Genomic DNA, 14,897 nt, shown 5'->3' with positions numbered 1-14,897 from the left:
CTGTCTCTGCTAGGGAGGAGCGTGTGTGTGAGCTGGTGCGCCTGCTGCAGCCGTAATATCCACTCCACAGACTGGGCAACGTCTCCTCTCGTTGTATTTTTAATAAATAAACAAAATAAAAATGCGCGATGACTTTGGACTTTTAGGGACGGTGATTTGAGTTGCCAGATCTGAGCAGACAGTTGCCAGAACTCACCCGGTTAAAACGAGAGAGTTCCTGGATCTTGTTCCGGCAGGATCCGGCTCAAATAAAACACTGGTTAGCGGCATTAGCAGGTCTAGTTAGCAGGTCCCTTCATCAGCATGATGACAATAAGGACCGCAGCAGCCTGCCCTCCAGAACTGGGTCCAGCAGACAAAGAACATCCAAGGTTCCCCCTCAGAACCAATACAGTAAATACTTTTATATGAATGATTATTGCTGTGTATACCTCATTTGCGTTCTTTGTTAAAAACAGGTCTCTCTTGTAAACGAGTCCTCATGACTCAGTGAGTCAATCTCTACCTAAACTATAGACACTTTTGCTCTCAAACTTTAGGTCATCTTGGCAAACTTCTCTCACAACTTTCATTTCAAGTGAAGTTCCCTTCAGAGCTCAAGTGCTTCTTGAGAGGATTTATTTCCTTCTTCTTGTTTACAACTACACAAAACATTAGTTCCTGCTCAGGCACAGTTAGTCAAGCAACAAATTAGCAGCAACTGGTGGAACAAGGTTCTCAGAGGAACCTTCATAATATCTCATGCAGCTGCTCTTTATCCACAACGCCAGTCAAAAAGATGAGAACGTTTTGCCAACGGGTTAAAAATAAATACTGCAAAAATAAGTTCAAATGTAATTAGTAAGGATTTCTTTGAAAGGAACATAAATCATTCCTTTCATGCGGTTTGAAAAGTGAAAAAAAATAAATCATATAAATGGAAAAAACACTTTTAGTTTTGCTTAATTTACTCAATCTGGTTAAACAAATCTGTATATTTATGAACAAACCTTTCCTCCCTGAAGACTTGTGGATGTGTGCCACTTCTTTAGGAAAACACAAGGTCTCATTCCCCTGCAGGTTTGTTAGTGGCGGGGCTAATTCAGTGCGCCTGCTTTAATGAAAAGCTCTCTGAACACATGGCTGCCATAATCAAAGAATGGATTTGTCTAAAGCGTGCTCAGTTCTCCGGTTACACTTTTCGATTTTCTGCTCTTGCAGAGTGAGACGCTGAGATTAAAAGGTCTTACTCTGTCTATGAAAGCTCTGGTTTGCCTGACGCCTAAATTGTTTTTTAACTCTTGAGACGAACTCTCGTGCTCGTGTCGTCTCCAACATGACTCTGAGTGACAGCTGTCCTGATGTGAGAGACTAAAGTTCCTTACAAGCACATGTCCTTTGAATACACGTTAAGAGGACTGAAAAAGTCCAAGTATAAACATCTGAACTAGTTCGGTCAAAGATCGCTGTCACCTTGCATCGTTAGGGGTCATTCCTCTCTCTGGACTTTGGGCTCTAAGTTTCATAAGATGCGTTTCAGCAGTTTTTACAGAAACTTAATTACTCCATACATCTATTAGAGCTATGGAGAGGACAGAATAATGTCACAGTCCAGCAGAGCAGGATGGCATATATTCTAAAATAGGGCTGAGTTTGGGCATCGAGGTTGAAATTTTCTGTTTCTAAACAGCAAAGTCAGCAGAAGAGTTACCAAAGAATATACAGGAGTGATATGAAATGTTTGTGTTTAGTTTTCAGACTGGACAAAAACATAAAGGATTGTCTTTATGTCCAACAAAGGTAAGTCAGCTCCTCTGGACGTGTTCTTTTTGGTGAAATGTTTCATCTTTTATCCAAAAGACTTCATCAGTTTGAGGAGCCACAACAAACTCAGTCTTATAAATATCACCTTCACATAGTGGGTCAACCAGTTTGATGGTGTTACCACCAGGGCTTAATTTGTAAACCAGTCAATGCTAGAATTCAAATTACGTGCGGACTGGGGAGGGTGGGGGGTGGTGGGGCATTGGTAGTGGTGGTGGTGGTGGGGCATCTGGGAGTCCTACCCCAGAGAATTTGAATAAAGTATATGCCATTTCCTGCATTCTGGTGCATTTTACAAGATTAACATGAAACAAAACATGTAAACTCTGTTAATATTGAATTGACTGCAAAGCTGCAGCTCTGCAGGTAATGGGCGTTCACTTCAGGACAAACTGAGGTCACCGATTGGTCAGTTGCTGACATGCTGCATTGATTGACAGGTGGAGCAACTCATGCACAAAAAAATTAATCTGATTTTACTGGCCCGGTTAAGACTGTCATCATTTATTCCATATTTTTTCAATATTTTGGTGAATCTAAGGTTTGAGAACTGTTTCCTCACACAGTCCTAATGATGGTTTCTTTATTTTCAAAGGTGCTGAGTTAAAATTTAGGCGTGCTTAAGCACCCCCCAAAAGAGGCTAAAATCACCACTGAAGCCAGTTTATAGTTATAATTTACTTTTAAACACTTTATGTGTGATTTATAAGTGTATTATAGTGCAGGATCATTTCTTACCCTACTAGTTGTTTAGTATATCCCACATCGCGGTCAGTGCGCCTCCTCATCCTCCTCCCTGCTCCGCACCGTGGGACAACAAGCGCTGCTCTAAGTAAGGAACTTATGCATTGTGCAAAAACTAATGATACTTTTATGTTTTTTAATAAACTTACCCATGACTTTGAACTTTTGTGGGTGGTGGTGGTGGTGGGGGGGGGGGGGGTTAAGCGTAGAAGTGGAAATGCAAAGCGACAGCGCTGATGTGATATTAGGAAGCTTGTCACGTTTAAAATTAGTGTTTATGCAATTATTTTAAGTTTACATATCCAATATAGGTTTTATTTGTTCAAGGCAGGCCATTTTTTTTCTCATAAATTTATTATTAGGCCGGAGAGTTATCAGATCCAAGAACACAGTTATCGGAACGCACCGTGTCAAAATAGGAGAGTTCCCGGATCTTGGCAGGATCCAGCTCAAATGAAGTCCTGGTTACCACCATCAAACTGGTGACCGGATTTAACGTTGTAGGATTTTTCTACCTGAATTATTGAGCATGAACTTTGATGTTTTGAACCACTTTGGCCATGGCTGCCTCAGACGAGTCGGCGGGGAGAGGGTGGACTCCAGAAACCACCATCAAACTGGTTAACCCATTATGTGAAGGTGCTACTTATAAGACTGAGTTTGTTGTGGTTCCTCGGACTGATGAAGTGTTTTGGATGAAAGAAGAAACATTTCAACAAAAAGAAAACTGTCCAGAGGACCTGATTTAACTTTGTTGGATTTTTTACCTGGATTACTGAGCATGAACTTTGATTGCCTTTTTGTGTTTTGTCACCCCAAGAAAATTGAGTTTCAATAGAATTTAAGTCAAATTTCAAGTTGTAAATATTCTATTCATAAAACTATGACAAGAACATTCAGCATCTCTGCTCATTGGATTTACAGTACAGTAAAATAATTTACAACCACACAGCATGATGCTGCAACCACCATTTTGCATTTAAGTCCGGTCTGGCCTCATCTTGTTCAGAGCACCTTCTCCCGTATGTTTGTTGTATCTCTTCATGTTTGTGTCAAACTGCAACCGTGACTTCTTATAGTTTTCTTTCAACAACTTCATTCTCTCCACTTTTGCATGAGGGCCAAAGCTTCGTGTCACTCAAAGCTTGGGTATTATTTTGTTAGTTGACAGTGTCTTAAACTTCTCAACAGCTTTATCTCTGACCTGTCTGGTGTGCTCTTTGTTCATCACGATGCTGTTTGGTCATGAATGTTCTGTTGTAAACCACTGAGGCCTTCACAGAACAGCTGTATACTGAGGATAAATAATGCAGGGGGACTCCGCTTTCTAATTAGGTGATTTTTAACAGTTAGCTGGGTTTTAGTTTTGAGTATCAGTTCAGTGTGTCTATTCAAATGCATGCTGCGTCTTTCTGATTTTTATTTGTAAAGAAATTTCTCATCCACTTTACAATTATGTGCCACTTTGTGTTGATCACAAAAAAATCCCAGTAAAAGGTTTTTGGAGTTTGTGGTTGTAACATTAAAAAGTGAGTATGAAAATCATCACAAAAATACTATTTTAAGGTAGAAAGGGACATTTTTTTCCTAATTTTCCTTGTTTTTCAGCTATATTTTACAGCTAAAGACTGGAGTGATGGTGCATTATTATACCAGTGAAACTTGCATGAACGTAACCTTTAACAAATAGTGATCGAGTCGAACCTTTCAGGGGTCGTCACCGTAAAATTCAGAGATGTTAGTCACCGAGCTTGAAAGAAGGCCCGAGTTACAGCTGATGTCATGGGAAACTTTCACCGGGGAAGAATAAATTTAAATAAATGCCAGCAGAGTCTGGAAACAAACGCAGCAGGGTTTCTGTAAAAGCTGCAAAATTGTGACTGCACCTCCTGCTGCACAATCCACTCAAAAGGTGCGACTTGATGGCTTTGACGCGAGTCTTCCCAGCTTTTTAATTTTTAATAAATATCCATAAAAAAAGAACTGAGCATGGAAAACGAACAATAATTTAACAATAAAAGGACTTAAAAGATAATAGTTCCCTAAATTACAAGAATTTTATTAACTGATAATGTCAAGCTTCTTTATTGTTTTTACTCAAGTGCAGCTAACGTAGAAAACTATTTATACAGGTATTAATCTACTTGCATCTTTTTTCTCTCGTGCACGGCCATCAGCATCTCCTCTGCACACATTCCATTTCTCTTGGACTCATTAAACAAACCTAATAGGCTCTGCCAGCAATTGTTCCCAATTAAACGTGTGTGAACAAATATGAACAGAGTCTGAGCGGGGGGAGCAGCAGAGACCATGTAGGTCAGATAGTTTTATTTTAAAAATTAATTTTTTCCAACAGGCTTGGCTTGTGGAATTTGGCAGAGGGTCCAGACACACAGGAGCATGATGTTTTTTCTGAAAGGGTAAGTGGGCGGCAGCCCAAGCCTCCCACAGGGACAGTGGGAAGTGTGTGGCGTCAGGAGGGGCATCAATCAGCAGGTGGGAGCATGAGGACACCTCTAGTTCATTATTGCTGTTCAAGACCTGAACTAACTGCAGGTTTTGGTCATTTGCTTCATTTCGTGACGCTCCCTCGTGGCATCCTTTGCTGTAAAACCAACAAAAGCACTAAAGATTAATACATCAGAATCAGAACCAGCATAAACTTTATTATCATCACACCGAATTACAGCGAGATTATATTGCGTAGTCGTGCACGTTGCTGCTGCTCCTAGGAGAGCGGTCCCTTATTCTTTAGAAAGAAACTGGGAAAAGACCATGAGGAAAGGATCGTGGTATTACTAAAAAACATCTCTTCAACCCTTTTTATTATCAAGACACGATTTAAGACGTGAAAAAAAAAACTCTACCAGACCGCACATTTATAGACGCATGTGCATTTGATGACAAGACACTGAGATTTGTCCATGAAGCAATTCCAGATAGCACCATAGTCCTGATAAGATGTTGGTGTCAGCCGGTACAGCTCTGATAAGCACGTTCACAGAAGTTCTCGGTGGAGGGGGGGTTGCACGGGGGATGGATAGAGCAGAACCTCTTACTTAGTTTATACATATCCCAGGAGAAATTTGATAAGTTGGCCTGCTTCAAAGCCGAGCGAGGAAGTCAGATTCAGAGGTTATTTTTTTCGTGCAGGCAGACTGTGTTTTCTCGTCAGCCTCGAGTCCTGCTGGTACTTTCGATATCCAAAATGGCCAGATTTGTGGGCTTTCCATTGGTCTGTGCTTATAGTTTCCTCCAAGGTCGATCCCAACATGCTGGCGAGTTCCAAAGCTGCAAGCGGCCTACGATTCTCATAAATCGCTTCCATCTTATGGTTGAGCAAACTTCATGCACCTTCGTGTTGGGCGTTTGTTACTGACAGCAGCAGGGATTTTGAAAGCCCCCCCCAATGGATACAGTTTGGGGAAAATAAGGGTAAAACGCAGACTTTGTTTGTGTAATAGGGTGTTGTTTCAGATGACATCAACAGAATGTCAGAAACCAGCAGCCATCTGAGAGAGCTGCTGGTTTCCTGCTGACAGACCTGAATGAATTTACCTGTTCAACAGGTGGAGAAACTTAGCTCAAGGAAAATCTAACTGCTGGAACAACATTACAATATGAAACACTCCGCTCGTATTTATAATGAGCACCTCATAGATCACTGTGGGCCACCTCATCAACATTTTCTCTGAAATTAGAAGGCCAAAGGCGTGCAGCCACGCAGGAAACCACTTTAATTAGTCCTGCTTCTAGCGGAGTGAAACCTAAACGTGGTCTGCAGCAACGCTCGAAGGTGATGCTCGTTTACGTCGATGAAAAGCACAATTTGATGTTAAAGCTGCTGCAGCAGAGACATGAAACAGGCTGGAAATGATTGTTAGGTTCATTCAGTGAAAGGAAACACGACGTTCCGTGGTCGGTGTGTTTATTGGTTTCATCCTCCTGGTTCAAAGCAAACACTCGTCACAGATTTCATAGTGCAAGCAACGATTAGCATGATGTGATCATTGAACACGTCTATTTGATTCTGGTGGTCCGTTACAAGAGAAGTGAATGACACCACAAGTAGTTGTCATATATTTAAACAGAACATGACAAGAAATAAATACAGGCTTTGTTCAAAACGTTCATATTCATAGTTTTTTCTGAAATAGCTGCACACAACACATGAAACTATGAAAACCCGGAGCATCATTTCTTTTACAGTAAGGATACGTACGTCCTGCTGGTGTGAACAGCTTGAAAACAGATTCAGGAGGGAAGTTCATTTTCTTCAGTCTTTTCAGGTGGAAGAATCAATTTGGTGATAAAGAAAACCCTCAATGTCAGGTCCATGTGGTTCTTTTTGAGTTATAGCCACAACATAACTAACATATGCTGCTTATTATTTTGGCTCAAATTACTAAAAGTAAAATGGTTCATGAGTTGTTTCTCTGCAGAGCTTTATCAGACAGAAGCATCCAAAAAAAAAAAAAAAAAAGCTACCCTGTAAAAACGGTCTTTGTATATCGTGACCGTTGTAACCATCATATGTCATAACTATTTTACTGAAAATAACCAAACACTGTTGAATTAAAGAGATGTTTAAACGGCAATACATGAAACTCTTGTTTGAATATAATAACACAGTAAAGATTAAAGGTACAGTTTTTAACTTCCTCCCCTCCTAACTAAATGTTGCTGCACAAGTCATTTTAGAATGAACATTTACACATTTTAAATACATTTTTACTTTAGCTGTTCGGAGCAAAACTTTACATTTTTGATCTGAAGTTATTGTAAAAGGCCAGTTGATGTCAAATGAAATAATCTCTGAAGCTGCATTCATAAATCATAATTAAAAAAACACACACTGAAAAGTTAGATACATTTATTACTCCTCAATGTTCATTTCTAAAATTGGAGAAACTAAATCCAGACTATTTTCTGTTTTAACTCATTTTGACTGTTTGTATGTGACAGAAAGTTTTAGAAGTCGTGTTAAACTTTCCAGAAGCTCTGCACCCAAGTTATGTTTTATTTTATTTTATCTTTTTAAACCCAGGAACCTAACTAATTTAGAGGAATAGTATAAAGCTGAGCTACAATCTTTAGAAGTGGCAGTAATTTTAGAAATTTTATCATAACTTTTACCATTACAAAGGATTATTTACTTAATTCTGTGGTTGAGTTGTACCTTTGTTGTAATTAGAAAATAACTTTGTTTACCTACAAAACAAAAAGACAACAAATGTTACAGCTCAGTGATGAGCTGTTTGATGAAACTCCCTCCTGGACTAAAAAATATACAACTCCCTCCTCAGATATGACAGATGGGAGCCAAACAAATGCAGCTGGTGTGAATATAATCCAACCAGATTAATGCAAACTACAGCACTTTATATTACTTTCAGAAGCTTTATATTAGATTAATCTTATTTGTGGACAAAACAAAACATAGAAAGAGATTCCAGTCAGGCTCCACAAACAGCCTGAAGCCAAATAATACACAGCAAGCGTACATTATGGGATGGATTAATGAGTCATTAAGGTGACTGATAACTCTGATCCACAGTTTCTCCATTCGTGAGCACATTCAGACAGAGAGGAACGTTTCCACAATCTTTACGAGACTCATTTTATAAATCATTCATGTCTGAGGAGTGTAAAGGTGGGCGGTGTGGCCACATCTAGTTTTAACTTCAGTAGGAAATAGAACAGAAGACAGAATAGAGTGAATAAAAACCAGCATCCTTCAGTGTGGAACAAAAAGGCTACGACTTGTTACATTCAACAAACAGCAGGTTTTGACCATGTTAGGACAAGATTAACACATCATCAGCAACTGACTAACAAGTTCAGCATTGTATATTTATTTTTTTCCAATGTGGCTCTACCACTGTACATACAGCCTGCTGGACCAATCATTTATCCTTTAAAATGAGATCAATCAATGGGGAGCTCCACCTCGTGTGCAGCCTACATGGTTACTCTCAAGACGTCCATCTTTGTGGGTTAGTTAGCACAAGTAGGTAAATAAGTCTATCTTTTGGGTCTGTCAATGTCATCGATGGCTGCTAGAAGTTTCTGACGAGCCTTCTTGTTTATATGTGAGCCCAGACAAACGTTCACCAAGTTGGCCAGCTGCTTCATGGAGTACTCCTGTAAAAAATGCACACACAGTCAGCAAGGAAATGGTATAACTCCAAACAGTAAGTGTACATGCTAAAAAGACCAACTCACTCTGTGGTTCTTGATAAACTGCTCCATGTCGTTCTCAGTCAGGTAGTAAGCCTTGATGTAGGTTTCGACAAACTCCTTGTCAGGGATCGGCCGCAGGTCTGTCAGTTTCTCCAGCTTCATCAGGAACTGCTGAAAATCCAGTTGCATCAAGGCCCGGCCCTCGTTGCTACATTTCTTCACGTTAGCGTAGCTTCAGCAAAGAATAGAGACGCAAAATGAGATTAGTACTGCCCTAAATATGCATAAATATTCATATGTTTTCATCATAGCAGCGATTGGTCATACATGTATGCCTGAGGGGGGTTTAGTTCACATATATTCACTGCATTAATACTTAAAGCCAATTATTTTCATCATGACAAGCCTGCCTTTCATACTACATAATAGCAGAACAGGAAGCTGTCAAGACAACAAATCTGTTCTGATACAGTTTCACACCACATAACACGATGCACTTACCTCTTTTACAAAAGAAGTGAATTCATGCATGAACTCTTAAAAATGATTTTACAAAACATTATGAGGTCACCACATAAATCAGAAACATATGTTTGTATCTTTGGGGCAAAGTCTAGCTGCATTGTCCTGGAATTTCCCAATTTCCGCCCAGTGAATTAGATATAATTGTGTATTTCATTGTCATGTGCTAATGTTTTTTTTTTTAAAAACAAAGTTTTTTTTTCATTTTAAACATACAACAACAAAGAACATAGGACCCCCCCCCCCCCCCCACACACACACACACACACACCAGATCAGTCACACACACACAAATATACGAAACAGGCATTGACAAGTTTTCCACATACAACATAAAAGGTTGCCATGTGTCCCAACATCTTTTAACAGAACCCTACAGGGGTATATATGATTTTTTTTTCCAGATGGATATGATACATCACTTCTCTTATTCAATGAACACATGCTGGGGGGTGTGGGCCCTTCCATCTGCACAAAACAAGTCTCCTGGCCAGAAGAGAGCCAAAGGCAATTATCATTCTCATACTTGCTGAAGGACATATCCACAGGGAGCACCTCGAACAGTGAGATGAGTGGTGATGGGTGTACAGTTTTGCCCCATATCCCAGAGAAAGTGTCAAAAATAGATTGCCAAAAAGTCTGCAGTTTGGGACAGGTCCAAAATGTATGCAGGAGTGTAGCTGGAGTTTGTTTACAATGATTAAATGCAGGGTCCAGGTTGGCTTGGATCTTGGACAACTTGTCTTTGGACCAGTGCAGCCTGTGAACCACCTTCAACTGAACTACAGCATGTCTCAGACAGATTCAGGATGAGTAAATGTTCTTAAGGAACTTTCTCCAGTTTGAGTCTGATATGGATTCATCCAGGTCTGTTTCTCACTTTAGTTTAAGAGTCCAAACTGGTCTCATGACATGAACTGAGCAGTGTATAGATCTTGCTGAGGGCCCCCTTGGTATCAGACCTGCATTCCAAAATCTTAAACACAAAATGTTTAGAAAGGTACAAAGTCCACAGGGATTCTTGCTTGACTTAGTCGGTCCATCACCAGAGCAAACAAGAAGGGGCTCAGAGCCGAGCTTAGATGAAGTCCCACCTCCACCTTGAAGCTATCGGTCACTCCTACAGCACATCTCACCACTGTCCTGCTCATATTTAGCATGCAAACATAAAAATATAGCATACTGGGAAATGTTAAAAAAGCATAACCTTTTTCATTTGGCAAAATCATTGCTAGTTGGGAGAGTGTGAAAGGAGAACTACTCCTATAAGTAATGGAAATTTAAACTTCATAGTGGTTTGTTTTGTTGTGTATCAATCATTTGGAGACATATATTCCAGTGGAAAGACAACTATTGTACCACTACCCCAATATGCTGATTGGCGTGTCATTAAAAGAAAAACATTTAAAGTGCAAATATTTATGTATAATAGCACCGGTTTGTAGATTATTTAGGTTTTGGCATCTAAAGTACTCAGACTTTGTTAGGTCTGACTATAAAAACTATCATCATTATGTCCTAAAATAGACAATCTCACATTGTACACTGAAAGTTGTAAACCTCCTTATGTTTCCATGAATTTGACTCTCAGTGTCTGCAAAATATCCACATGCACTGCATGATGTGAAATCATGATGACTGTTACATAAACTATTATTATTATTATCAAAAACATCTGTCTGAATGCACCTGCATCAACTATAACCTTACCTTAAGATTGGCCTATCCTGTCTGTGTATCATTGCCTTTGGTTTCAGGATCACGGTGTGGGTGTTGTATGAGGCAGAGAACAAATGTATTATGAACTGTTTACTTCTGTTTGTGTTTCATGGCAGGGATTGTTGTCCACTGGCAGGTCAGAGTCGGTACATTAACACCGCTAACAGACACATCTGATCCCAGTCTCACTTTTTCTCTTTCCTGTTTCCATTTTATGCCTCTTTCATCACCTCTTCCTGTCATCTTCTCCCTTTCTTTTATTTTGTTTTTGCCAGTCAGAACTGTTAGTGCATGGTGCCGTGTGTTTGAGCTTCAGCTCAGAATGCTAACGGTGCTTTTTTTTGTGTGTCTCCAAAGGAGGGAGACGAGCGCTGGACAGAGAAATTAAATAAGAGACTGAGGGAGTCGGAGCACAAACAAACAAGCGTGACCGCTCTCTCTTGGCTCAGCAGAGGATTTGGGAGGGATGTGTGTGTTCGTCTGTTTACGCTGTAGTGTACCAGGAGGATCCAGAGGGTTGTGCCTGCGGTAGCTGCCTAAAATTGATCGAGCGACACAGTCGGAATGGCACATTTGCTCTTTGGAGTGGGTTCAAAAGTTCTACACAATAAAAAGTGAAGTGTTTAGCAAATTTCCAAGGAGGAAAATGTGTTACTTTTTCTCAGCGAAGGAGAGCAAGCCTTCCACCTACGTCTAATATCCAACGTTTACCCTCCTTTTTTAAAACACATGGGCAACACAATGGCACAAGAAACATCTTTTGTGGCTCCAGTCCCACCAACACATCAAAGATAACCTGTTTTCAGTGACAACATTCTTTTCTTCCTTCTTCTCATGAAAATGTGTGAAACCTCAGTGGTTTCCTGTCTAACCTAAACCTATGTCACCATCCAGCCGGATGTTCTGTGACTGGACTCATCAGATGAACTCATTACACCTACCACCTAAAAAGTACTTTGTGCAACACGTTGGTTCAGAGTAAAAATAAAATTAATTCAAAAGAAATAAACAAAACACCTACCACAATCCATAAATCTTGCTTTGAAGGGGGTAAAATGGTGAAACGCATTACAAGAGATGTGTCAAGAGTGTTGGTGTGTTTGTGAGTGTTCTGCTCACGTCGTTCTCTGATGGAGCTGAAGTGAGGTGTTAAGAGATGTGACTGGTTCAGGGTCGACAGCACGGGGGAAAAAAAAGAGTAATAAAAAGTGTAACATGCAGATATTTGTTCAGTTTCACCGTGCTTGATGACATAGATTGGATAAGAGTTTTTCATTTGTATTTATTTAAAGGACATGTTTTCCTGCGTGTGGAACTTTAACCTACAATCTTTGGCTTTGGTATCTGTACACAGCATGAGCTTCACATCATTATTAATAGGTCAAATAAAACAAGACTAAACAATTCCATAATGTAGTCAAATTGACAAGACAGATGACTTCTAATTTGCTTGGAAGATCAATTATTTTGAATAATTCATACATCTTAAATATGGACTACCGATAAGTTATTCAAGGTTCAGGTTCATTATTGTCATTCACATCACATGTGGTACATGAGGTGGAATGAAATTGTGTACACAGGGTCCCAGTTACATCCAAGTTCTTTGCATTCTTGAAGTTTTGTTCCTATTTCCTTGTTTTCTGGCAGCGCAGCAACAAAAATTTGCATTTGAATTGGTGCAGAGGTATTCTAAATATAATACACAAAATGATACTGCTAACCAAACATATTGTACTGATGAGCTATGACAGCTGTTTGAACTGGTTTTAGGATCACATTTAATCAAATGTAAGGGTTATTACTACACAATAAAAACAGTTTTTCTTTAATTGTCAGTGTTTTTGTTGCCTTAAACCTGTCAAAAGACAAACATGTGTGAAGGGAATGAAATAAAATCAGACTGTGTTTTACTTCTTTACTAAAAATCAACAGCTACCCAGCCTAACATGATCGGGTGAATCAAAAGGAGGTATCTCTCTGAGCTGTGACTGTTGGCAGAGTAGATGGTGAAAAATTGACCACACATTATTTAATTACCCACTTCGGCTCACTTTGTTCCCACATGGTCAGACACCCCACAATGATTTAATCTGTGAAGCGGAAATGATTATAGGCAGATTTGGACTAGTTCATAACGTTCATCATAATCATCAGTGTGGTTTTAAGACCTGGATGTTTACCTTGATGTTTCCTGTCAGAGAAGAGCTTCTTGCAGGTGTCAATATTCAGCTCTAGCTCTTTTGAGACGAGATGGAGTCGCTTACGACAACTTTGAGATTATTTTCAGAGGAATGTCGGTGCACACATTTTTTGAACATGTTTAAGACTCAGGCAACAGGGCTGTGCAACTCTGCAACTCATCCAAGGAGGTTGAGAACACTGCAAAAGTTGCAAGACATTGAGGAGACTCCCTCATAAACACCATTCACCAACTAGTCAGCCCAGTGAGACACCAGCTAAACAGCCTCCAATCAAACTATTACCTGATGTTACTCTAAATGTTCTAAAACTGCTGATTTAGAGGCTTTGTGACTTCTCTTCCAGCTGTTATTAACTCATAAATATGTAATGGGTCACTATAGCACACAGGTAATACAAAGAGAAAGCTTTCTACAGGGAACTGAATGAAAGATGAGTCTGCACACTACCACCGTTAACCTCAGGATTTACTTTAGCCTTACTGGACAAGGCTGCAACCATACGTCCATTATCTTTACCCACTTCTTTCTTTTCAGGTTGAGGGGGTCACTGGTGCCCATATCCAGCAGTCACTGTGTGAGAGGCAGGGGACAGCTCACAAATCCATCACAAGGCCACAAAGAGACAAACAACCATTCTCTCTCTCTCTCTCACCTAGGGACAATTTAGAGTTACCAGTCAGCCTAACATGCATGTTTTTGGTCTGTGGGAAGAAACTGGAAAACTGTAGTTTTCGGACTATAAGGCACACTGGATTATAAGGTGCAGTATCAATGAACTGGTCTGTTTGCATACACAAGAGCATTAAGTGAAACAAAACAGTCAGATAAGTCAAACTTTATTCAACTCATTCACAATAACCACATAAAATCAGTTTGAGGTCAGTAAGTACAATCAGAATTAATACATAAGGTGCGCTGGATTATAAGGCTCGCTGTCGATTTGTGAGAAAATTAAAGGATTTTAATTGTGCCTTATAGTCTGAAAAATATGGTACCCAGAGAAATCCCACGTGCATGTACACAACATGCAAACTCCACCCAGATACTACTCAGATTTACAAAAAATAAAAAGTACAAATTACCCAGAAAAAAAGTTTTGCAATTATTTACATTACAAAAAGGTTGTCAGAATGATTTAGTCACATAACCAAAGACTGCACACGTCAGTCTCGTGCCAACGACCGGTGTTGTGACTTTCTTACCCCTCAACAAGAGTCCTGTTGGCCAAGCGGATGCAGTGCTCCCAGAGGACGTTGGACACAGGTAGAGGAATGCGCACGTGTCTGGAAACATCACTCAGCCGCTTGTTGAATTGCTCAAACTCCTAAATGGGTGGAGGACAGAAAAATAAAAAATCAATAACAAGATGGCTTTTTTCTTTTCAGAATGAAGCAGATCTATGTTATGTACCAAAATTAATTTATATTTAGAAGCAGACATGCTAGACTTGTAAAATGAAGACATTCCTAAAATATAACGGTTATTAAATTAATATTAAATTACTGTAATAGGGTGACAGTTGCTAAATTACATAAAGTATTTTCTCCACAACAATGACCTCACGTCTAGGCAGCAAAAATATCAAGGCAGGACTTCAATATCTGGGATTTCCCCATGAGAAGACAAACAAAATAAAAGTATTTATGAACAGCAGCAGGCATGGTTTGCCTCTGCTTGCTCTCAGCTACAAAATGTCCTAAATTGGAAAATTGTTCTAAAATA

General features: G+C 39.6%; 1 protein-coding gene across 1 annotated transcript; it reads right to left on the bottom strand.

Annotated features, from left to right (window-relative positions):
- Window positions 1-8,386: 8,386 nt before the first annotated feature.
- On the bottom strand, window positions 8,387-14,423 carry LOC119425883 (syndetin). Its single transcript, XM_037693437.1, has 3 exons — window positions 14,378-14,423; window positions 8,773-8,962; window positions 8,387-8,691 (listed from the first exon to the last, which is right to left on the bottom strand). The coding sequence occupies exons 2-3, from the start codon at window positions 8,917-8,919 to the stop codon at window positions 8,572-8,574; spliced, it is 267 nt and encodes an 88-aa protein (XP_037549365.1). The 5' UTR covers window positions 8,920-8,962; window positions 14,378-14,423; the 3' UTR covers window positions 8,387-8,571.
- Between the last annotated feature and the right edge of the window lie 474 nt (window positions 14,424-14,897).

Source organism: Nematolebias whitei, chromosome 19 (genome assembly GCF_014905685.2).
Source record: "Nematolebias whitei isolate Nwh7 chromosome 19, NemWhi1, whole genome shotgun sequence".
Classification (NCBI taxonomy): domain Eukaryota; kingdom Metazoa; phylum Chordata; class Actinopteri; order Cyprinodontiformes; family Rivulidae; genus Nematolebias; species Nematolebias whitei.
Note: the sequence above shows the minus strand (reverse complement) of the source record. Positions and strands in the feature narration are given on the sequence as shown.